Source organism: Schistosoma haematobium, chromosome 1 (genome assembly GCF_000699445.3).
Source record: "Schistosoma haematobium chromosome 1, whole genome shotgun sequence".
Taxonomy (NCBI): Eukaryota; Metazoa; Platyhelminthes; class Trematoda; order Strigeidida; family Schistosomatidae; genus Schistosoma; species Schistosoma haematobium.
In genome coordinates, this window is record NC_067196.1 from 53,895,667 (window position 1) to 53,922,039 (window position 26,373).

The following is a 26,373-nucleotide window of genomic DNA, read 5'->3' on the forward strand; positions in this document are numbered from 1 at the left end:
TATATAAAAATCCCAAAAAGGAACAGACTCACAGTTACAACTAGGTGTACCAGATCACGTCGGGCTCACCAATAAAGAATGACACAGGTATTCAGTGTTTGACAACGCTTCTACCAGTAACACCTTCTAATATAATTCGTAACCACTCAGAGAAATCAAAAGACAGAGTCGAGGAGATCGGAAGAGTGTATTTGGCGATAACCAAAATATCGGAATTCTCTGATCTAATCTGGCTAGCGATTGCGGTAGATGTTGAGCACGGCGTTACCACACGTGATCTGGTGCGGATACCTGACCGAGCGCCTTCAGCTAGATGAGTCAACTAAAACATATGGTCAGCATCCAATGTCGAAAACTTACAGAGCTATTTATTTTGGGGATTTATTTACCGCTACAGGATGTACGATTGCAAATGTCCACCATTAGTATTCCGAACCTATAGAACTCATCTAATCGGGAATCCCAGGCTTAATCCAAACAGAAGTCAGAAGTGAGTATTTCGTAACTGTCACCGTTTTATATAGTGCGTTGTGGTCGTTAATTATCAAGGGTTGTTCGGTTTTGAAGTGGGAAAGTCAACATAATTAAGTAAGGAACATTATGGCAGACAGTGCTCATGTTATCATCAGCTCCGTTCTTGTAGATGGTATAGTAATTAGGTTTGCGATTAAAGGCATTGAAGAGTCCTTCGTTTGCAGTTTCGAAGAGTCAACAACTAGGTATCAATACGCAAGATGGTTGACGTTTCCGTGTCACGGTCATTTCAGTGGTTCATAGTCGAAGTGAAAAAGTAATCCGCTTTGACTAGTTGATATCGATGAACTACTCATGGCAAGGCTTGGTGGTCTTTGTTTAACTATGTTAATTAAATAAGGGGTTACGAGATTGGGAAAGTAACTATTTGTCAGGCGCCTGTAATGATTCTGTTATGGGTGTCAGCATTTTTAGTGCACTTGGCTCTGATCTTGTACATAGCATTACCGTTGATTGTAGAGAAGTTTCCTGCTTTTTGTCGGCGACTAGTTTTTAAAACACACAGTAAGTCATTTCTGTAGCTACCACTTGTTGTTGTAAATAAACGTCGGCACAAATTTCATTAGTTCATCAAGAAAATGACTGTTAATGAGGATTTCTGGCCAATAGATTCTTATATATCATAGTATATAATCTTGTTGGAGTCGTAAATAGAATATTCGACTCCTGGTTTGGTTGGTTGAACCTATTTTAGCTACAGGGAATTAATTGTTCCTAAAAAAAGTACCAATGAATCAATGAAAATTAAAGTTTAAGATTCAAAAAGGAGCGAGTTTAAAGGTTTTTAGGGCCATGTAGCACCACATATATTGGCTTCTCGAGACTTGGGAATTTGTCGAAGTCGACATTTTTGTAGGATTGGATTAGCGCATGTAGGGTCAAGTAAATTTGCGAAGACAGGTGCTGATGGCATAAAGTATGAAACTAAATATTGTTTATCGATACTTTGCTTTTATTTGCTACAGTATTTGTGTTGCTTGATATTTTTGTAGTTGATGAGTGTCATTGCTCATGGAACACTATCTTAGCTTGACTTGCAGAGAAAACGGGACTTCATAAGACGATTTCTATAAAAGTTTACATTCCTTATCCCTGGACTGCTATGTATGTCTTCTCACACTGGTGAGTGCTAAATGCCCGGGAATGGTTATCTAATCGTGATTCTAGGCAAAAATTATTTGATATTATATTGGAAATCATCGTCCTGTGGGGAGACTTTCTGCAGGTTTCAGTCATCAGAAATTAATTAATCATCGAAGCCGTAACAAGCACATATCAAGCAGCATTGAATCATTTTCTGTGTAGGTCCCAGTAATTTAAGGAGTATTATTAGTCAATGAGGTTGGGAATTGTTAATCTCTTTTAGGCAATGGGCACGGCGTTTATCCACCTAATTAGCTAAACATTTGTGAGGTTATTCCGTATTTTTCCTCAAATTTAAAGGGCTGTGTACGGACAGCTAGCTTTCGTTGAAATGAGTTAAACTATTTGGAAAAATTGAAGGAGCTTTGGATTCCAATTAGGTTTAGTATTTTGCATGATGCTAAGCTAGTCATAAAATCTAGTTTGTATCATTGAATTTTCTAGAGAAATTTGGTTTTGACTTCTAGTTTACTTGGCAGTGGTAAATATGTTAACGGACTAACGTGTGTTAAGATGGTTGAATTAGCCAAATAATTAAAATATCCCGTACCATTGCAGGTTTTACAGATGTCTAGACCTGCCTCCTGAAGTTGATCTTAGTGTTCTATTTGAGGTCAAATTAAGCTGTATCGGAGTTTTTTGTACTCAATATCATGGGGCTTTTGTCAAATTTCTATAATTTAGACAGGTTAAGTTTCTTAGCAAATTTAGTCGGTTGAGAAATGATTGTGGTACTATTTCATCGTTTTTACCAGTTATTGATTTGTGGTGTTTTTTCGTGACTTAGACGGTGTTCAATGAGAAATGATTGAACATTTCTTGGCGAAGTTTAACAACTAAATAGGATGCATTTAATTGTCGAGTGAACTTTTACTTACTTATACATACCTAATATAACAACCAAAAAGGAACATGAAGCTACCAAGTTGTGAGCTTGTTTCTGAACATCTAAACACATGCGTATCGTCAGAACTATCTGTTTCTCTAATGAATAGATGTATTGATTCTCCTGATATACTTACTAAAATAATCGTCCCAGTGTTTTGTATCTTGAGGTAGAGAAGAATACAAAAGTATAAATGTAATTAATTTTGTGAAATACTTCATATTAAGAATGTTTTAGGTTGATTTTTTTTATACATAACCCAGTATTAATGTATGAACTGCATGACTTGAAAGAGGTTTGACGCTAGTACTTTACGAGATCTTCAACTAACTTGGTTTCAATCTCCAAAGCTTAAACAATATTCAACCATACATTTATGAAATAATTTAGTCCACCCATTAGTACTTTCTGAAATTAACTTCATAGTCCATAATTTGGAGATTTTCAATAATTATTTTGAATACGTTGATGAGATTGTGTGAAAATAACTAACTGCACTGTGTAGTACAGTTTTTAATTTTCAGACTGGTTGTCTAAGTCCAGGATGTCCATAGTAGGTGTTAACTTCGTACATTCGCTTTAAATGATTTCAGAATGGGTAATATACGGCCTTGTGATATCTTTCGTGTTTGTTTGTACCGTTTTAGTAAACCTGAAGTGATTCTGAACTTGTTTTTGATGCAGGTGGACCTAGCTTTGGTTCCCGAGTTTATACACACTTTGAATCTGTGGACATCCCTAGTGGGCATGGCCACAATTTCTACATCGCTTCTCTAGATGACAAAGCTCTGTTAGGAGTATGGTAAGTCGCATTCTACTTGAATGATACAATTCGAATAGGCACAGTTCTTGTGGTGTAACTATATACTTAGTTAAAAGGATACATTTTCTAAAACCATGTAGTTGAAAGTTCCTCATTTTTGCACCTTATTGTTTTAACACGCGAAAATACCGTCGTTCAGCGTTTCCATGTTGTGCAAATGTTGCATGTATGATGAAAATTGATATGCCGTTTAAGTACAGATTAACCACAATTGGCAGTTATATTTCTCCTGTTTGTCTGTAGACAATGAGATGGATCAAAGAGAAGTATTATCTGTCAAGTATATTTTGTCAACTTTAGAGCTATACCGATAGACACAAAATAAAGTAGTAAGATGCTATTAATTACCAGGTTTTTGAAGAAGACTAAAACGAAAGCACACCTGTTGACTTACAATCTTGATCACATCAAAATTGAAGGGATAAAGAGTTATTAATATACTATAGAACTTCAGTCTGTCATTGGTAGAGAGAAATTTTATTTACAGAAGTGTTCATTCAATGGAACATTTTACGGCGTGGTTGAACTATTAGATAGTTTTAAAGTTAGTTGACTTAGTACTTGTAAATTGGTTATTTATCAACAAACCGACTCAATGAGTATATATTTTGTTATATCCCAATAAGTGCAAAAATTGTATTTCTGGCGTTTCATGACTTAGTTTAAGCCACCTCTTCAGAGTAAATAAATAACGATTAAATTAAATAATACTATTTCAACTTGTGTTAACTTAATTTGGTTATTTATTTACTCTGAAGAAGTGGCTTACATTAAGTCACGAAACGTTAGGAATAAGAGTTTTGTACTCATTGGGATATAACAAAATATATTTATTATAAACATTCTACCAAATGCTCAATTTGTTTGAAATTAATAAATCCAACCTTGGCATTGATGCCTATAAAAACGATTGAATGACTTGATGTTAAAATTATTTTGCTACCATGTGTTACAGCCCAGGAATTTGTAGAGAGGACATAATATTCATAGACTCCAAATCACAAACTAATCTTAGTTAAACCCTCATTGAAAATCTGGGAGTACTGGACTACCGTTTCACACTAGTATGGGACACCTTAGCAGTTCGCATCTATGAGCCCTCATCCAGGAATCGAATCCAAAATCTTCGGTGCTGAACGACCGCCTGGTCTCTAGACCACTGGTCCGTATTAATATCTAACTTCATTCAGTTCACGGTATTCCTTGATCACCTTTCATTGAATGAGGCGGGTAATTGCCTTACACCCGATATGGTTGGACTTTACCAGTTACGGCTAAGATCAGTTCGTGATTTCAAAACTATGAAAACCTTTTATGTCTGCTGACAAAGTCTATGTCTATAATCTACTGTCTATGAGGACTGAACCTCTACGATCGTTGAAGATTTATTCTTAAACCTTTTAGTTAATTTTTTTCTACAACTATCACTTATCTTTACCACCAATTAAGCTAGAAAATGATCATAATGTTAGAACTGTGTAAACTTTATTGTGATGTGTAAAGCACTAGACGTAGAGTGAGTAGATGAAATCGAGTCGGTCATCGTTAAACGACTTATGTGAAGTAGGAATATTCTACGGTTGGTTAGTAACTGAAAATTACATTTAGCTAAAAATATATTTGAGTATATGCTTGACAGGTTATGTTCACTGTTGTTGTTGTGAAGGTTATGGTGTCCTCATCGATTATTTTCATTAATCCACGAACACTCACGTAATTTGTTAGTATACTTAATGTTTAAAGCTAGTTTACTGATAACTTTGTAGTTCAATTATATTGTACTGAACACAACAACATAAAACGTCCTTCGATGCCATAATTTACCGTATATATTATTATTTTAGTCTTCCTGTTCCATGGAATTATGATGTGATCACTGTCCTGCTAAAATTATTTTAGTTAAATGAAACCCAAACAAACTTTGTAATTAGTAATTAAGTATATTTATAGATTAATCAAACGGTTTACCTCCTGCTAAAAGTGACTATATCATCCACTTGATCACTTTGAAAATACTTAGGCTTCAAGATCGTGCTTTGACAATGTCCATATGTGATGATAAGGTTTTGCTGAAATGTAGGATATAACTCTAAAAATATTGCATACTTCGTCAAAGTCCAGTGGTTAAATCTATAGTCATTTAATCTCTGAGTTTTGGGTATAAATTCTTCATATCGTAAAGTAAAAAAATTATTTTAAGATTATTCTTAATTATATCTATTGTCACGATGTTTGTTATAAATCCTACAATCGCCAGATCAAATGGGATAAAGAAAATAACTGATCGCATATTAAGACAAAAATACTAATGAGCTAATTCTAGTGCTAATTAGTTAACGATATCGTGACTACTGATATATTATTAAACCAAACTGTATTGAGGGGTGTTCAACATGATATTAAAAAACAGGAAATTATGTGATGGGAAAAATTACAACAATGAAATAATACTCACAGAGTAGTTACGTTGCATAATAATCATATGATCAAATATTGATTATAAAATAACACGGAGCAATTGGAAGAAAAATGATTATAATAATCAAAATAATTACTCAAAAATCAACCAGTTGCTACGTTGCACAATATATAAGAAGAAATTTGATGAGAGGTCATTATTATAATAGTTGTGTAAAAATCACGGGACGAATGTTGAGAATAAGTAAAATACGAAAGTAGAAAAAATTCAAAAATAGTTTAAATATTTTTAAAAGAGAGAGTTTCATCAAAGTCCTGGTACAAACTGATGGCCAAGGTAGTGAGAGTGGTTGTACAAATTCTTAGTCACTCTTACCTATCCTTTTCTCAACCGAAAAAGTTATATTTCCGCTCAATTGGTGGACACAGGTCATCAAGTAGAATTGAACAAAACTTTTAAGGTTATCCATCATGTTCCATCAAATTTATCAAATGGTTTACGAACTCGTTTTTTACACATCGCTGAAGGTATTGGAATCCATTTTCACAAACCAAATCATTGCATCCAAAAGAAGTTTGTACAACCGTTCTCGCAACCTTGGCCATCAGTATAGGAGTGAGTTTGTATCAGAACTTTGATGAAACTCTCTCTTTTAAAAATATTTAAACTATTTTTGAGTTTTTTCTACTTTTGTATTTTACTTATTCTCAACACTCGTCCCGTGATTCTTACACAACTATTATAAAACAGACCTCTCATCAAATTTCTTATATATTATGCAACGCAGCAAGTGGTTGATTTTTGAGTAATTATTTTGATTATTACAATTCTTTTTCTTCCAATTGCTCTGTGTTATTTTATAATCAATATTTCATTATATTATAGTAAAAAAGCTCAAGTCTAAATGCTAGTTTAGTTTTGCTCACCATTGATTACTTGTTAGTACTATAGAAATTTGATAAACATAACGAAATAATTTTCCATTTTATTATGATTCATATCACATGATTCTATTTATTTTGTATGATGCATCTTTTTTGGGTTTCTTAATGTCACTAGGCATATTCTTCCATCGAATAATGAAGAAATTAGTGCTACCGATTCACGGAGTTATGAAGAAATAATGAATTCATTGCCTAATGATTTGCCTGTATTTATTTATTTCCATGGCAATTCTAAATCAAGAGCTATTCCTTGGAGGGTAAACATTTATAAACTATTGTCATCTCTTGGCTATCACGTTTTTTGTTTCGATTACAGAGGTAAGTTGAATTTCGGAGTTGAACAACTATCGACGGGAATGCTACGGATGTTGGAATTTTGAATTTGTTTACTCTTCTTAATTTGGCTTACATAATTGGTTATGTACTTGCTTTCTCATGTAAACTGTTTGAATAATAATACTGTCGTTATCCCGGTGGTTGAAACCTTAAAAAAATTAACTAAGCTCAATGAAAATAGTACAGAAGTAATGAGTGTAATATTGTAAATAATTGTACATTATGATTGTGATAGAATTTTTAACTGATAAATGTAGTAATGACAGTTTAAGTACTTACAAATTACTTATTTAGTGACATATAATATCAGTAGAAGAACTCTATAACTTTGAAAGAAGTGCGACCGTTTTTCCAATAAATGTTCTACCAAAGAAAAAATGAAAATACAGAAAACTAAAAGGAAATAACCAATATGTGGAATCATGTGATGATATGACGGAAGTAAAAAGTTACTCTAACTAACTAAAACATAACTAAGTTTATTATATTAAGTATAATTTCTATTTAGATAGACTGCTCAGTAAGATATCTTAAAGAAGTTATGCCTGTTTGAAACCGTGTTGACGGTATTTTTAAATTGATGCTAGTGATAATACGAGTTCCAGGTTTTTAAGAGGAAGTGAATTTTTCTGATGTTGAAATTGGTAAATTTTATTAACTTTATCCTACTAAGTTTTCCAGCGAGGTGTTAACACAATCAAAATTTACCATTAGACCAAAGTTTGTAAGTTATAAATATCAGAAATTCCAGCTTAACGGTAAGTTTTGTTTACAACACAGTACTTAGTTGAGTCGGAGTTTCGATGTTACTTTCATCATATTTATATAGCAAATCATGGCTAAGAGTCATTGACCATCGGGTGACACTAAACATTACCATTCATTAGATGAACATGAGCGAAGGATCGACATCCGCAACCAATAGCTTCCCTGACTTATTACATATAGGACGTTTAGAGAAATACCATGTAGACTTTGTTAGCCGCTGCCAATGTTCTTTCATGCTGCACATGTATTTAATTGAAGGGCCATTCTGTTTACAGTGGTTATCCTAGATAATAAAATGACAGAAAGTTTGTTTCCCATAGACCGTTCCTTGTCTCAAAAATCTTCCTCCGTTGGAATCTAACGCTAACAAACATCTCTCGTAACATAGCCGTTTAATATTGTCATATGAAATGACGTTACTATAGTAACAAGATTTATGAGATGTTACTTTATTGAAGCTGACAGTTTTGTATTCGTCAGACAGTAGGTTTTCCATTAGACTATTAGAACTAAGTTTTTTATTTGTTTGACAATAAGGGTGACAAGAGTACACCGAAATACAATTTTACACCCTGAAAAATTAATTTCCCACAGACTACGCATCGTTCGAATTTCAGTAACTTAGTTTTATTATGACTAAGCATTATCTTGTTTTACAGTGTTATATCTACTTGAATTATATTATTTGTGATAACTGAAATAAGTTTGGTGATTTCTAAGTCAAAAATCAACCAGTTAGTGATAATACTCGAATCGTTCGATTAAATTGATTTATAAATATATGAAAAACTTTACACTTTAATCAGTTGTTACCTGTAACATAAAGTTAGGATTTACCGTCATAATATTCCAAACATAGTAAATACTAAACATTTCACAAACAAAACGTAAGTTATGCAAGCTAAACGCACAATTTAGTAAGAAATATGTTTTAGTCATAGTAAATGATTGTACGATATATGATCACTTTTACGCATACTAATGTAAGAAATGTTAATTTTCATAAATGTGATGTTGTTACATAATAAGTGCTGTATTGACAGTATATTATGACAATTCCAATCATTAATCAACATAGTACTGTTATGTCACATGCCCCGTCAAATATCACGTGACAAAATCGCCAATCAGGATGCTGACTTCTATGACATTACCCTTGTGCTAAACCAATGATGCATCAAAACAGCACTAGCAGCCTTGAGTCAACTCTGAGTCCTTATTGGTCCTCTGTATAGTAACTTCTCGCCTAACCCAACCCGTTCTGTCCAGAACACAAATATCAGCCTCCAATGTGTCTATCGTATATTTCAGACATGCATAGTTTGTATACAAGCAAATCAGACCGCATCATACCATAAAATTAAAAATAATAATTATACTTCATCAAACCAAACGTGGCTGTATGGAATACTGTAACTTATAAATTACTTACTTACGCCTGTTACTCCTCGTGAAGGAGCATAGGCCGCTCACCAGCATTCTCCATCCAACCCTGTCCTGGGCAATCCTTTACAGCTCTTTCCAGTTGTTATTCATTCTTTTCATGTCTGCTTCGATTTCCCGACATAATGTGTTCTTTGGCCTTCCTCTTCTCCGCTTCCCTTCAGGATTCCAAGTTAGGGCTTGTCTCGTGATGTAGTTTGATTATTTGCGTAATGTATGTCCTATCCATTTCCATCGTCTTTTCCTAATTTCTTCTTCAGCTGGAATCTGGTTTGTTCTCTCTCAGAGAAGGCTGTTGCTGATGGTATCCGGCCAATGAATGTTGAGTATCTTGCGTAGACAACCATTTGTAAATACTTGTATGTTCTTGATGGTGGTTGTTGTAGTTCTCCAAGTTTCAGATCCGTACTGTAGAACTGCCTTGACATTCGTATTGAAGATTTTTATAAATTGGGAATAAGTTAAGAGTAGTTGTATAACAGTAACCAATAGGTCAAGTGAAGGCTTATGATAAAACGAACACAAATATACATGTAGTCTAGTCATATATTAGTTATTCGGTGAGAATATATGTAATAGTAGTCTATAAATAACTCCTAGCAGTTATTATTCTTCGTTCGGATATAGTTGTTTATGGATCTCTCTAAAAACGAAACATGATTCTGTACATCTTTAACTCATGTACTCCACCCGTAATCACTTAGTTCTCCTTAATTTATTTGTCTAACTACTCTCTATCCCAATATTTCATTCTAGCTTCAATAGCATTAAATTGGTTCTCAAACCACAGCATAACATCAGTACATGAAGATCTCTGTCAACTCCATTAAGTTATGCGGAGTATCTTAGGCTTCTTGATCAGAATTCGATAGACAGTCTATATCTTGTGAATTCAGATAATACGATCTTGAATCAGTTCCACGTCCGATTTTTCATCTGTCAGTGAATAATATCCATTTACTCATCACCTTTGCTTATTGTTTCTTCCTTCTCTTTAGCATTTATTACATTGGATTCCACTCACCGTATTATTTTTTAAAAACTGTGATGTGAATTAACAAGTTATCTTTTCCAAGCCTTACATAATTTTTGTCTTTTTACTTTTCATGGAGAACTTTTACTGACATTATAGATACAGACACTGTGAACTTAAATAGAGTATCAATGACTATAGATATACATATTTAGCTACAGGATTTAAATTTTATGATTCCTAATATCAGTGAATCGTATGATCGAACTTGTGTATGCAGTAAAAAGCTAATAGTTCTTTTCGCTGAATACTTCTTCAGTTGATATAGTAAAAACGTTATATGATTCGATTAGTCGTAGGATTTGGGAGAGATATTCCTTAACTATAACAGTATATATGAAGTCTCCGTAAATTTGGCTTATTGGTAACTAACACTGTTCACAATGTAGACATAATAAGTAAAGATTGGCTGATTTATCAAATTCTTTATCTGTTTAAGAATCGTGGTCCAGTTCGTGTTATTTAATTATATTACACTTAGTAAATTTTTGAAGTTATTGACATCAGTTTGTGAAACCACTAACTGTTAATTCGAACTAAATAGGAAAACACAGGCTTTATTGTTAGATTTCTTGAAAATCTCATCTATGATTAGATTTTCTAGACAAAATAATTCACAGTTGACTCCAAGTATTTAAATGGATTCATTCTTCGTAGAACTCGAATTTGTCAACGTAACATTAATTCTTGTTTTGTTTTATGTGACTACATTCTTTTCATCTGGAATGTTTTTTCTGATTGGTTCTTTTCATCGGTCAGACTAACTCTTGTTAATTTTCTCTGACTTTACTATTGAAAATCTGATTTGCTCCAGGTGCTACAACAGGAAATGATAAATCAAATCAAGGTTTATAATTGGAACTATATAAAAAATATCATACAGCTACTGTTTTTAATAAAATGTTAGTGAAAATATGAAGACTAATTCATCAAAGAATAGCTGTTGAAGTTTCACATTTCTCGTTTCTTCATGATATGTATGCTCAAGGTCACTTTTCCTTGTTTAATTCACGATGTTTTCTTGTTTTCAACCTATTGTTTTGAATATCTAAGTCAAATTATCTCAGAAATTACTGAGTTAAACCTCTTTCTTTATATATAATATCTTTACTGTATTTTCCATCCCGTTTTTGTAGTTACTGTTATAGTGCAGTTAACATGGTGTTAACCATAAATTTGTTTTTTTTTAAAAAAAGGAAATTTTAATCAGTTGTCTTGCAGTAAATATCACTGATAAATACACTTGTTTAGGAAGTTCGATTTTGAAAGTGTTACGTTATCTGCATATTATACAATTTTTCTCAAAATTATTTCTCACTACTTATTGAATGGTAGTTAGTGATGGATAATCAACATTTAGGTCATGAATTCAACTTGGATTTTATAACGTTTTTCTGTAACTTATAAGATAGCATATTTATCTATAAAAATTACTATAAGTTTGGTTTAGCTCAATTAAATACTGAACTGCTTTGAAATTTTTGTCGAAGAAATTTTCTGAAAATTAACTGACATTCACAAATACTCGTTCCATTAATGATTTTGTAGACTGTTTCATTGATAAAACGACCCACTTCTTTTGAATTGTGTTCATAATAATGTGTATCCTATTATATTAGGTGGCCTCACGATTATACTAGCAGCAGTTTCTACCGAAGAATCATAAATTTACCATACACAGCCTAAATGTTATGTATTTCATCCTTCCAACAAGTTGTAATCCCAGTGGGTCTAGTTTTCCTAGCATTTGTTCAAATGTGTCTGCCTAGATGAGCATAAAATTATTTATTGATTGAAATACACATGGAGAATCGTTCAATATGAGATTGATCGTTTTCTTGAAAGCCATTAAGAAATTTCTATCCAAGATGGTTTATGCTTAAAAGTTGAGAGTTGCATATCTTATAGTTGGTATTTTGTTTATGGTAATGTTCTGTATCAGATTTCTAATGTAACTTGTCAATCATTTACTGTCGTTTAAGGGGTAGTTATGCTACGCCGTTAGGGTTTAAACCTATTAATCTGATTAAGCTCAATAATCAAGCCCAGTTTTCGTGTCGTACTCTTTAGTTCAGGTCTCTTGATTCTACTTCACTTAAGAAACCGAAGTAGTTAGGTTCTTAAGAGGTCAACCAATGAATCACTGCTCCTCACGTTGATGTAAATGTCCCATATTTTTTGTGGGCTAACAGTTGTTCTAAAGATACTACATCGAAATTACATGTTAAAGATATTATTAGTATTGGTCATGTAACGTTGTTTGAGGGGTTAGGTAGTTTTACATCTCAGTGTACTGTGAGCTAAAACTGTTGAATTAATATAACTTATCTTAATGATAGATTAAAATAATCACCGAATTACTTTAAAAATTACAAATGGAAGTGATTAAGAGATATATACACATTTAAAATATGCTGTTTTTTTACGATTATGGTTCTTCATTCACAAACTAGCTTCTAGTAGGTTCATGTGACTCATCAGTATGTTGACGGAAACGTAAATTGAGGTAGATTCAATAACTTAATAAAAGTGAGTGGAATTTGCTCTTGTAACGTATTTTTCTGAACCACATATCTATCATAATATTTAAGCGAAGGGAACTTATTCACAATTAAGATTAATTATGTAGCGTTTTCTGTTACCTTCAAATATTGGTAACTGGCATACAATATATATGGTATGATTACAGTACATTTTGAATAATTTCAAATATTGGTTTGTGTTGATTTAAGGTTATGGCGATTCAACTGGGTCATTAACTGGAGAAAATGACTGTCTACTGGATAGTTTAACAGTTTTTCAATTTGTTTGTAAACGGTTTCCTTCAGCGCCGATTTTCTTTTGGGGTCATTCACTTGGTACTGGGTAAGAAGCATTTTTCATGTTTACTATCAGTGCTAGTAGTAAAAGATTTTAATCGATTGTGTATATCCTCTCACAAATGGTCTGGCGCAGTTGACAATGGATAGAGTCCACGATTTCTCTCGAAATGCCTTTGTGCTGCTGCGGCTTTGTAACCTTTTCCAAGAATCTTTTTGCTACTGCCCTTATATTGTAATGGATTTTATTGTACCCCAAGGGTAAAAAGGATATTTGATGTTTTAGATAGTTCGGTGGATATTCAGTTTTGGTTATGACTTACGAGCCTATCTAACATCACGTGATAAGACCAATATCAATATCGATTTCTACGACTTTATCCTTTAGCTAACCAATAATATGCCAACCAGCGCTAGTTGTAGCCTTGAGTCAACTCTAAATCCTGATTGGTCTTCGACACAGTAGCTTCCCTCCTTTCCTGTCCATTGAGTTCACGGCACAGTAACCACTCTCCACTGTATGAATAGTAGTGTCAAACATACGTAGTTTATGTACAAGCAGATCAGACCTTATCACATAGTAAAATGAAAAATAACAATTATTCAAGATCAAGCTAAAAGTGCTTGTGATAGGGGAGACTGAATAATCGGTTGGGAATAAATCAAGAATAATAAGTCGTATAATAGCAGTTAATGGGTCAAACGGAAGCTTATGATGAAAAGGAGATAAATATATATAAGTTGGAAAATCTGTATTTGAAACCGATAATTCGAATGGGTCCCAGGATTTTAGAACGAATAGTACACAAACCCATTTTGAACCCTGGATACCATCCCTTGATGTTTCGTGTTCGTCTTGTCGATTAAACCCTGAGGTCAGACAGTTGAAGGCGATTCTCTAAGAAGCAAACGTGCCTCGATTTAGCCGTATACCTCACAAAACCTCTGGTAATTAATGAAAAAGAAGAGTAAAATGAACTAATGATGGTATGCATGTAACATTTAGTTGGTTTAGTTAATGTTGTAATGAAAATAATAGTTACAGAATTCATGCTAGTTTACAGGCATGATCAGCTTGATATAGATAGTAATATTAAGTATAGCTTAACAAACTGTGAAAATTTAACTTTTAAACCTATATATATATATATATAATAAAAGTGATTTTTATCGTGTGCAGTGCATTACATATATTTACTTTGCTACTTTATCTCAAATTACAATTCTTATCGATTCGATGAAGTTCCATTTCAGTTTGAGTCTAAAACAATAGTTTCAACTGTGTAAAGGGCAAATAAATCTAACATTACGTTTACAGTCTTTGATAATTGCACAATTAGATAATAGATTTGTTTTGTGCATCCTTTTTGTTAATAGGGTTGTCGGTTGTCTTATGGATCATTTAAATAAAGAGCATGATTCTTTACCAAATATTCGTCTTCCAAAAGGTATTATTCTTGATGCCCCATTTACATGCTTAACTGATGTGATACATCACAGAATATTCATGAAGGTAAATATACATTTCAGTTTAAGTTACCTTTAGATTATTAACTAAGTAGTGTTTGTATTATCTCTGTGTAACTAAATAAATACTATGGCCTTTTCATATACTTAGACATTTATCTTTGAATATACAATAAACACATGAGACGAAATCTGTATAATTCAGTTGATCCAAAGAAAAAAAGTGACTGGGACATGCTTGATAATAATTATATCTTTTTTTCTTATCACATTGTTATCAATAGTAGTTGTTAGGTATATTTTAATAATTATTGGAATTTGCTCACTGAATGTTTCTTACAACAATCGATATCCATATGAAATACTTTTGATGAAGGATAAAGAAAACTATCAACGTCGAATTCATTGCAACGTCAAATCATTTTGGTAGACATTATGTTAAAATTCATTTTTACTAGTAGTAGTTCCTAGTTTTCTTTTCAATGGAAAAAATTAATAATTAGTTGTTTGTTCAGTTCTACTGTCATCTGTAGATCATATTTGTCGTATCAACACTTACTGATTGACTTATATTTTCATTTTATTACGTGGTACGTTTTTATTATGATGATTTAAATTAGAAATATAGTTACAGGGCTATGATATAAGTAAATTACGATAATGAAATATTATCAAACTAAGCGAAAATCAATAATTACAAAATTACATCCACTAATTACTAACCATTTCTTCTTTACAATTATAATTTATTTTATTATAGCCTTATCAATTAATGCCAACTTTACAAGAACGATTTGTATCGGCTATGAACAAAGTAAAATTGTCATTTAATACACAGTCTAAGTAAGTTGTTTAAAATAACCCAAAATGAAACGATTAAACATTTTATTTTGATATCATTTTCTTTTTTTATTCGAATATTGATAACTTGATTGAAGGTAAGGTATTTTGTCATGGTAAGTTTATCATAACCGTATTAGAGCGATACACTTTGAACAGTCGAAGCACATATCAACTATTTAAAGATATGTATATATTATGAAACATAAAGGTTGATGAGATAACTGAAACAATTGGAACTAATGGATTATTATGCTGATAACGCTGAGCTTGAAGCACTATGTTACTTAATTTAATTTCATAATGCAAGTTTTGTGAAGCCTTAAAATGATTACTGTTCTATGATTACTGATTCAAATAAGTTGAATTTTCTGAGTGAGCTTCTTTATTCATTCAGCATAAAATAATATACATCGGTGCAACTTCAAGATCGAAATGAAGCTAAAGAAGCACTGGACAACTTAGGAAACAGCGGTACAAAGGTTCAACACAGCCTTCCTTCGAGATATTGACAAACTCAACGAATTCAGGATCGCTCTCAACAACAGATTCTAAGCCTTACAGGATTTACTGAAAGAAGAGGAAACTACTATGGAGAACAACTGGAAAGGGATCGAATATGCACTAACTTCAACATGTCAGGAGGTGCTGGGCCGCAAAAAGCATCATCATAAGGAATGGATCTCTGTGGAAATTCTGGACAATATTCAAGGAAAGAAGAACTAGAAGACGGCGAAAAAGAACAGAGAAAGTCAAAACACAAACTGAATACACAGAAGCAAACAAGCAAGTGAAGAGGAGCGATAGAGCCGACAAGCAGAAATACGTGAAAGAACTGGCAACGACGGAGGAAAAAGCTGCAAGATAAGGAAATATAAAAAAACTGTCTGACACAACGAAGAAACTAGCAGGAAGATATAGTTAACCAGAGAGACCGATCAAGAATAAGGAAGGCAAGACAATCACCGAGATTTAAGAACAGAGGAACAGATGGGTAAAATACTTTGAGGAACTGTTGAATAGACCAGCTCCATTGAATTCACCGGCCATCGAAGCAGCACCTACAGACCTTCCTATAGATGTCACTCCACCAACGACGCAAGAAACCAGAATGGCCATCAGACAAATCAAGCGTGGAAAAGCAGCAGGTCCTGCCAATATATCAGCTGAAGCACTGAAGTCAGACATAGAAGTAACTGCAAAGATGCTCCACGTTCTATGCATTAAGATTTAAGAGGAAAAAAGGATACTCATCAAGATAATAAAGAAAGGTAATCTGAGCAAATGTGAGGACTGTAGAGGCATCACACTGTTATCGGTACCAGAAAAGGTTTTCAACAGAGTGTTTCTGAACCGGATGGAAGATTCAGTAAACGTCCAGCTTCGAGTTGAAGATGCTGGATTTCGTAAGGGTCAGTCGTGCACGGACAGCTTGAGTGCAACTAGACGATTTAGACTTCACAAATGACCTAGCTCTTCTATCACATACACACGAACAAATGCAGATTAGGACAAATAGTGTATCAGAAGCCTCAGCATCAGTGGCCCTTAACATACACAACAGAAAAAGCAAGATCCTTAAATACAACACAAAGTACACTAACCCAATCTTACTTGATGAAGAAACTCTGGAAGAGATGGAATCTTTCAGGTACCTAACCTAGTAGCATCATCGATGAACATGGAAGACCAGATGCAGAGGTGAAGTTGAGGATTCGCAAAGCAAGGGCCGCATCACTACAATTGAAGAACATTTGAAACTGAAAACAACTGTGAACCAATATCAAAGTGAGAATCTTCAATACTAATGTCAAGACAGTTCAACTGTATCGAGCTGAAACTTGGAGAACTACCACAACTATCATCAAAAAGGTACAAGTATTTGTATATAATTGTCTATTTAAGATACTCAATGTTCGTTGACCGGATACCATTATCAAAATCCTACTATGGGAAAGAACGAGCTGGGTTACCTGGAAATAGCTAACTGGTGCACTACTTGAATCTAAATAAGACCTATTTTCATTTTGGAAGTTTCAACAAGCTATATATATATATATATATATATATATATATATATATATATATATATATATATATATATATATATATATAACTTATTAATGACAATAGACATACAATACCTAATGAGCAGTTTATTGACTACATACATTTATTAAGTTTATAGTACAAGTGAATTCAGTGTTTTGAGGGATTTATATATGGAAATAATAGAATGAACCTATATTCTAACAACAACTAGTCACTTTATTTATTATTCCTACTACTGATAAATTAAATAAACAGATAAATATGTATATGCTGTATATAATCCTAAATTGTTTTTCTTTCAAACATATAATTGATCAAGACTAAAGTTTTTAAACAAATGATCTTGACTTGGGGTTTTAAAATGAGCTTTCCTATACAATTATTACTGGTTATTTCTTGTCACTGTATATATCAATATTTGTGGATTGATCAATGTGATATATAGTTTGTTAAACTATTCTTTCCTTTTTATTACTATTGGTTTATATTATTGGCTTCCAAGTAGAATGAAAGACTGATTGATTAGAATTCTTATTATAAATTAAATTTGTTTTCATATCATGTTACTGAAGTTAAAAAGAAGAAAAAAAAACAATTGAGTTTGTTCAAATCGGTAATCTTTGAGGTTATATAATTTTTGTCTTAGTAGAATGTAATGCATATTGTGACACTGTTCAAATGTCCCATAGATTGTATTTTAGCTTAGTAGTGTGATATCAATTAACTAAAGTTTAATAATGACAATTTACTTTTTTTAAAAATAGAAAAGTTTGATTTACGTTAGGTTGGTTTAACAATTGCTAAGTTTATCTCAATTTATAATACTAAACAACGGCACTATAGAAACGTGATTTATGATTCGGAAAAGTACACCAACACGTCTGTAATGTATTGTTTCAACCTATACTCTTTTATTTCGTTAATCAAGAAACGCTTGAATCATAAGAAACTAAGATCAAATAAAAGCATGATTGAGTTCGAACTGGCAAGTAGTAACACTAATCCTATTAAAGAAAAAGTAAGTAGGTGAAGCGAAGCTTGAACCTGTTACATAATTCAAGGCAAAAAAATGAGTGGTTTAGTCAATTTCATTCATAATGCCATGTTTGTTTGTCAGTTCAAACGTTAGATAATTTTAGTTAGAAGGAACAGACTTTTCTGGACTAAACAAGGAAATAAAAGTTTGAAATATGGTCCTAAGTGTACCTTCAATAGTACTAAGAAAAGACAGTTAATATGGAAAATGTAATGTTTTCAAGCTATACAGATATCTTAGTGGCATACATACCTTTCAAGGTATTTGTATGTAATAGCTAATGAGAGTCACGCAAATAAAAGGTCAATTATAAAGTGATAATTTAGGAAGTAGTGAAAAAATAATATATCATGAAAAGAATAAGGAGTTGTTACATTGTCCTAGACGGATTCATAGTTAGAATGAATTGTTTCTGTACATATTAATGAGACTTAAGTTTCTTAAAGATCAAGGTTTCCATCCTTGACAATTTTCGTATAAATTCTTGAAAGATGTGTTGAGATAAAATTCCATGACTTGCTTCAATAATGTTATTTATTATCAACTAGTACTATTTTCTCCGCGTATTTGTCGGATCATTTGGTGATAACTGGTTGTGAAGTCATATAGGTCCAAGTTCCATCACCCCTGATTATATAGTCCGATTGCTGCTCCCAACGTATATGTTTTAACACACGAATATGGAGTGATAAATCTAGTGGGTTGTAATTTAATTATTTATGAGATGTTCAGGCTTATATGTAATAATATGTCCAGTTTTCTCAATGACAATCAATACGACATAATATGTTCTTACATATATGGTTTCACATTCCAGCATATTGTTTACTGATGTTTGGTATATGCATACAAAGTAATTATTGAGTTTTTTTTGGAAAATACTTTCGAAGTTCTGCAAAAATTGTAAGGGATTTCGTTTATTTACCGCTTTTTTTTTTACAAAATAAGCATTTATATTTTTCGTTAGATTCGGTTCCACTAAGTAAATATCATTTACTCACTATTACAAAATTACTAAAATGCTTAGTAATAACGTCACTCCACTCGCAATAAATTAAATTGCAGATCCAAATTTCAATTTGAACAATCGTACACTATCATTAAACCTTATGCTATAAACATTTAAACTCGAAAGTGAATACTCTAATCTGTACTGCATTGTTGAATCACATTCAATTTCAGATTTAATAAAATTGTAATTTGTTAATGAATAATAGAATTTTTCACTGTTAGTACTTATTATTTCAAGGAATGTTTTTAGTAAATCACTCATTAAAACAATTTGTACGTGAATTCTCTTTCATTATATAATTAAAACATTAAATCACGGCTTGTAGAAAATCACCCAACCATTGTCATTGATTTTTATGAGACCATTTAATGATTATATAATATGAATACTGAATCGAAGTAAGGTCATTGGCATATATAATCCAAGCTTCTGTTTATAACAAATTGTGTTTTTATTTTGAAATTTCTACTACAGTCTTCACTTGTTTTATGTTGAATTCTGTAACTAAAACATCATATTTATTGGTTTGTTTATTATCGATTTTATTGTTTAGGACGAATAAAAAGTAATATTTAATCAGCATATGATTGACTATATTTTAAGTTTATAGACTGCATTATATTTCTATTTAACTCGATTTCATAAAAACAATACAATGATTATCACCTATCATCACTGTACTCATACTGTTCATTAAAGCTTTACATGTATGCAATCGTAATAGATAATATGAATCAAGTTCTATGTTACTAAAATACTTTAATGATGATGGATAATTAAATATAAAAAAAACAAATGCTAGTTTCTGTTGAACCATTATTCATTCATCAAGAGTTTAGGTCCACAATCCAGTTGATTTGAATTTATGACAAAAACTAACTTCCCACAAAGTTGCGCCATCATACACCATTGTCTTCAGTGAGCTGATATCTCACAACAGACCTGGTTGAACTCCAGTGGTCACGACTTCTCACTAGAACTCCAGGAGTATCTCTTGAAGTCAGTCACTAGTGAGCCGATGATTATTATCAGAAGGGGTTTGTGGAGAGTTTTAGAAATTTCACTTGTTGAAATCATGAGTCAATTGAAGCTAGACCACCATGGGGTGCGGGATTGTGGATGCGCACTGCTGAGGAGTCCCACACTAGGACGAAACGGCCGTCCAGTGCTCCCAGGTTTTCCATAGTGGCCTAGCTTCAATTGACTCATGATTTCAATCTGTGAAATTTCTAAAATCTCCCAAAACCCCTTCTGATAAAAAACTAAGTTTATCTCAAATTATATTTCAATAAATCCTTTAACAAAACACTGATTATGCACCGCTTAGTAATCGAACTAGTGACGAATTCCGGAAATTGTAGGGAGAATCGGTAACTGGCTAAGTTCAACCATATCCAAACTATAGCAATTATTCACTAATGAGACTGAATAATTGTTGGGTTATATCACGAATCGATTCTAGTGAATAGAGATTTTACCTCAGTAGTATAAATGCTCAGTTTTCGTTGCTAGCTATCACGGTTGTGTGTCCGATACCTGCTCGGGTCTTGGGTGGCCAACGTTGAAGAATTTCCAGGTTTTCCATTAGTCTATGACGAAATCTTTCCAAACACTGCAGTAAAAGAGTAAATTGGTTTCAATGTGATCAATCAAGAATTGAGGAGTCAAAAGTATCATTATGGTTTAAGGATATTGTTGTAAAGAAAATGGTCACAGATGGAAGTGCATGTGGTTATTGAATGAGCATCGTACCTATCTGCAAGCAAAACTAAGCAAAATTTCATATAACATACTAAGTAAAACGTTCTAGCTTTGATTTCTTACATACATTTATTATAACATTTATGATTGAAGGCTTTTTATTTTATATTTTCTAGCCTAATAAATTGTCCCATTCCGATAGTCATATTACACGCTGAAGATGATGCTGTTGTGCCATTCACTTTAGGAAAAAAGGTAATCATTATAACAATTTCATTTGATAAAATACTTAACGAATTCATATTTCTTTGTTGATTTTCGGAAAAGAAAAATATCATGTTGAGTAATTACACTGGGTTTTGATTGTGTTTACTCGGGTGTTGTTAATCACTCAATGTATGTTTTTTTTGTCGAAATCATTCATTAACGAAATTTGTTAGTTCTGATTTTGAGATTTGATAAAAGATATAAATTAAGAAAGAGTTGAATAAATATGGTCGAAGGTCTTATGACTCAAAGTTATTGGTTCTTTTATCATCATGAAAAGTTTTCATTAGTTATTTTATCATTGTAGAGCATGAATTTAGTCTGTTATGTCTAAGCTTTTATTTGTCATTATAATTCACGAATTGAAGAAATCCCTCAAAAGTAGTATCTGTAAAAAATAACTTAAATTCCACCTAAGATCTGATAGTAATGCTTTAATTATGACTCAGTAAAAAATAATGTGGTTGACAATGTTGATATTATGCATCTATTATATAAATATTTCACATTATACTGTACTAAAAGAATATGCTAGACAAGGTGGAAATTAAATATTGTAAATAGAAAAAAGTGGGAAAAAATCATTTGATCAATAAGTAAATAAATACAGTAATAAATAAATCATATACTTCAATAAATACTACAATCGAGATAAGGTTCACTTTATACATGCGAAGAATTTGCTAGAAAACCACGGAAAGAATTCTCCCAGCTTCAGTTCTGAGCCATGTCTAATAGCATCCCATACCACTGAAATTGATGATCTCTTGGGTTACAATTGAAAAGTCGTAACCGACTTACAGATGCTAGGCCTATATAAATTTTGTACCATGGCTTTATGCCATTCACTGACTATCTTCAGGCTTTTTCTGATCATTTCTGGTTTCAGCACATAATGTGCCATTAATTTGATATCAAGATTATTCTATTCTCCACCAGATAAACCTTTCATGTACACCAATCCACTGTAAACACTAGAAATTCATTTTTATTCTTTTATATTTGCATGAATATCTATCTTGTGTGAAGCCAGAGGTAGTGTTTATCGTGGACAGACAATAAACACTCCGTCACTTGACAGCATTTAATGGGCGGAAAAGACCTCTTTACACTCTCGATTTTACTAAGACATTTGAGGAAATTTAAAATAACTACCACCGGTGAAATCAGGTAAACATTGTTTCAAGAGTTTGAGTAATAATAGCTAGTCACTAAGGAAAAACAACGTTTTTGTTGCTATATCCACCTGAATTTCCAAGGCTAAATATTTTGAGAGTATTGTTAATTCTCTTTATCATAACAGTTCTTTATTGATATTGACCTGAATTTTTCTGTGTTGAACTATTACTTTTATGAATAATAACAAATAACTATAGCTTGCTGAAATTCTTTCAACTAATGGTACTTCAGTATTCTTCAAGCCGTACGAAGGCAAACTCGGTTACCGACATAATTTTATTCACACAGCACCAGATCTTCCGGATATTATTACGTAAGTACTTTAGTGGACGAAAACTCAGGTGGGAACAACCAATTTATCATTTAATGCAAAATTACAGAGTTCTTTCGTAAAATGTGAAAAACCATACATTAAATGCCTCATTTGCAAATCTTCCATGAATTGTCTCAAACTTCATCGCTATTAAAATTACTCTCTTCTTAATTCCACGTTCTTTTCAAGTCTATCTTCGCAACCTTCTGCTGCCAGTCATTCCACTTCTGATCGGTGTCACATACTACTTATGTCCATCAACATAAGTAGCACTCACCGTATTACTAGCGTTTTTTAATGTATGAGGAATTAATATGTTTAACTTGGAACACCTTGAATTAAGATATTTAGTACAACATGCTTAATATATGAAATAACACCGTTTGATCAGTTCATTTAACACGTATCTTAACATAATTAATTTCTTTGGCTGTTAACTGAAGTGTTTAATTTTCAAAATGAGTTCATGGGTTCATTGTTAATATCAGAATAAGCAACTCAATAAACTAATAATTTATGCACACATAATATTTTAGTCAAGGAATAATGACAGTAATGAATTTTGCACGGAATATTTGACAGGTAAATGAATTTCTGAAACAAATGGGACTGAAAACACCAACGATCGAATCCTTGTTGACTTCCAAAAAAATGTTAATTCCAACGTAAATATATTGCTGCACTCTGTAAGCAGAAGTAAAATGTAGGATTTAAAATTATACATTTTTCTTAGGTTTGTCAAATAAAGTTAGTTATGGCTGGTTTTATTTATTGAATAAACTAGTGATATATCTAGTTCATTTACCGAAAACATGTTTCAGATGAATGATCAATAGTTACAGTGAAGGGTTTAGGTAGTTGGAATTCCGGAAACCACTTTTTTAGTCGCTTGATTTAATAACTTCAATATCATCTTATCATATTCAATTTCAAACGAAAAACGCAATTATTGTCCATTTAGTATAATACTCACGCATTTCCAACTAGGAAATCGTATATATTGTTGTACAATAATCTAGCTAGTTCATTGATGGAGATGTAATTCTCCGTAGTTTTCATGCCTTATATATCAATTGCACGATTGAAAAAGCGAAAATATTTTTTCCTAAAAGGTAAACTGTACACATTTTGTTTGAATTGCAGTCGATAATTACATGTAGACTTTGAAAAATTTCGAGTAACCTTTCAAAATAACTAACGGTTTGGGTAAATCGTGGTATACAACTTTCCACTATCTAACAACTAGTTTCTACCTAAATAATGTTCTCACTAGGTTACACTGAGATCTGTCAGGTTTGTTTCAAACATTTCGCAAGTCACTTAGTTAAACATCAAAACTCACAATGGGAAAGTTTAAATGAACTCAAGATGACATTTCAAACGTTTCCCGAGTCTCAGCTGGAAAGATTTTTTATTTAAATCATCTGCTTAGGAAGTGTACCAGCGACTGTTTGCTTTTGGAAAACATCAGTTGAAGTCCCAAACTAAGAGATTCTATTCCTCGGAATGTGATATGTCAAAATTGCTCTCTCCCAACTCTTACGAATTACTTTGTTTGTTCTTATTAAAAAGTCTTGCTTAACTAAATTCATTAACTGTTATAAAGGATTCACTATATAAATTTTCTGTAATTCATCATCAAGCGTAGGTTATGTGTGGAATTTTGAACATAAATGACTTTACAACACTGCTAGTGTATCAGTGAATTACTGAGTAATTTTAAGGGGTGGATACAATGGTCTAGACAGATGAAACATTCACTACTGGATTTGTGAAGCTGAACCAACTCAGTTAAAAATAATCGTACATTTTTGAAATGATTTTTAGTTTTCTGCATTGTTTCTACGCGGCGTAATGGTTATATTGAAAAATGTTTGACACAAGGCTTATTACAATATAATATAATAATGATTCCAGTTATCTTTCAAATGACAACTACTTATGTATTTGAAAGCAAATATTTTTCCATTAGAATATTTCCTTCTTTTATTAAATAATCTTTAGAAAATGTTTTCTTTAATCTTATTCCCTAATATTAGATCATTTGTTCAATCCACATTGTCTGGAAGTTTAAATGCATTAGAAGATTTAATCATTTGAATTTGATGATGTAGATTAGATCACTAAATATTCGAATATATTCTATTTTCAATATCTATGTGCTGTATACGATCTATCAGCTGACCTGGTTTTATGACAAATATCATATTACTTACAATCTGTCAAGTGATTACATCATTTTACAATTTGTTTCTGTTGTGTGCTATTTGTTTTGTTTTTTTAAAATAAACTTATTTTTATTGGCTTATTTTATAAAAGTTTTTCTTTTTGTTTTTACTTTTGACTCAACATCATTAATTTTTTTTCTGTCTTAATATTTCAGATTGCTTATTTTTTATCTCATTATAGTTTTATTTATTCTTATTCTTATTATGGTTTCATCATCCAGGGATATTGTGCCGTAAAGTATCATTATTTTTGTGTGTGTGTGTGTTCAGTTATTTTTCTTTCCATTGAAGTGAACGTTCTGAAATGCGTTATGTGTAAATTACATTCATGCTAACATACATTGTGTTTTAGTTTTAAATCTATTTGATATAATATGGACAATATATATATATGAAAAGATGTTTAAATGAATATAGTTCTATCTAAATATATATATCGTTTTAATATCACTGATTAGTATGTAATTAATTGATTATCTGTTTTTACTTTTGAGTAGAATCATTTCATTTGAATACTGTAAATAAGATATCATAAGTGACTTTAATTAATTAATTTATATCAGAAAGGCATCAATCAACAAGTGGTGTCTGATAATTTGAAGGCATTCAAATGGCATTAGGACTAATATTAGAAAATATGCTTGATCAGGTGTTATTCAGCGGTCAGCTTTCGTGTTGGTTGATAAGAAAATTCACTCAGGCGAGAGAACTTTGTTGAAATCAACTCAAGGAACTGTTAAGAATAGTATCTTACTAAAGTTGTGCTGTATATTTATAGTTGGATCAGTGAATCAGTATTATTACTTCCCTTACATATTATTTTTCCTTTTGAGTGCTAAATAATCATATTACTACTAGCATATTGGGATAATTTGCTGTGTTTGCGCGATTATTTCTATGAAGATAAAGTCCAAACTACCAAATCAACGGAGATTCTAGTAGCTCTTGGTTGCGTCAAAATATAAGTTGACTACCTCGAACATTTTAAAACTTAAACTAGATGAACTCGGGCGTGAAGTTGTCATGAAATCTAGAATCTCTCTTGGAGTTTGACTTCTAAAACCGTAAAATGCTTCATAGTTTATTTAAGGGGATGCTATTGTTTAAACTCTACCTCAAACGTCTTCCTC

At 32.1% G+C, this 26,373-nt stretch overlaps 1 protein-coding gene across 2 annotated transcripts; it reads left to right on the forward strand.

Annotated features, from left to right (window-relative positions):
• Positions 1–734: 734 nt before the first annotated feature.
• ABHD12_1 (Monoacylglycerol lipase abhd12) lies at positions 735–25,673 on the forward strand (the record flags this gene model as incomplete). 2 transcript variants are annotated; one of them, XM_051218525.1, is made up of 10 exons in its annotated part: positions 735–790; positions 875–1,038; positions 3,248–3,365; positions 6,865–7,067; positions 13,062–13,194; positions 14,526–14,661; positions 15,376–15,458; positions 21,433–21,511; positions 22,900–23,015; positions 25,055–25,673. In XM_051218525.1, 10 exons carry the CDS (start codon positions 735–737, stop codon positions 25,113–25,115), a joined length of 1,149 nt encoding a protein of 382 aa, XP_051074497.1. In that variant the 3' UTR covers positions 25,116–25,673. The 2 variants fall into 2 exon arrangements, with proteins under 2 accessions (XP_051074497.1, XP_051074498.1); XM_051218526.1 differs by lacking the exon at positions 22,900–23,015.
• Between the last annotated feature and the right edge of the window lie 700 nt (positions 25,674–26,373).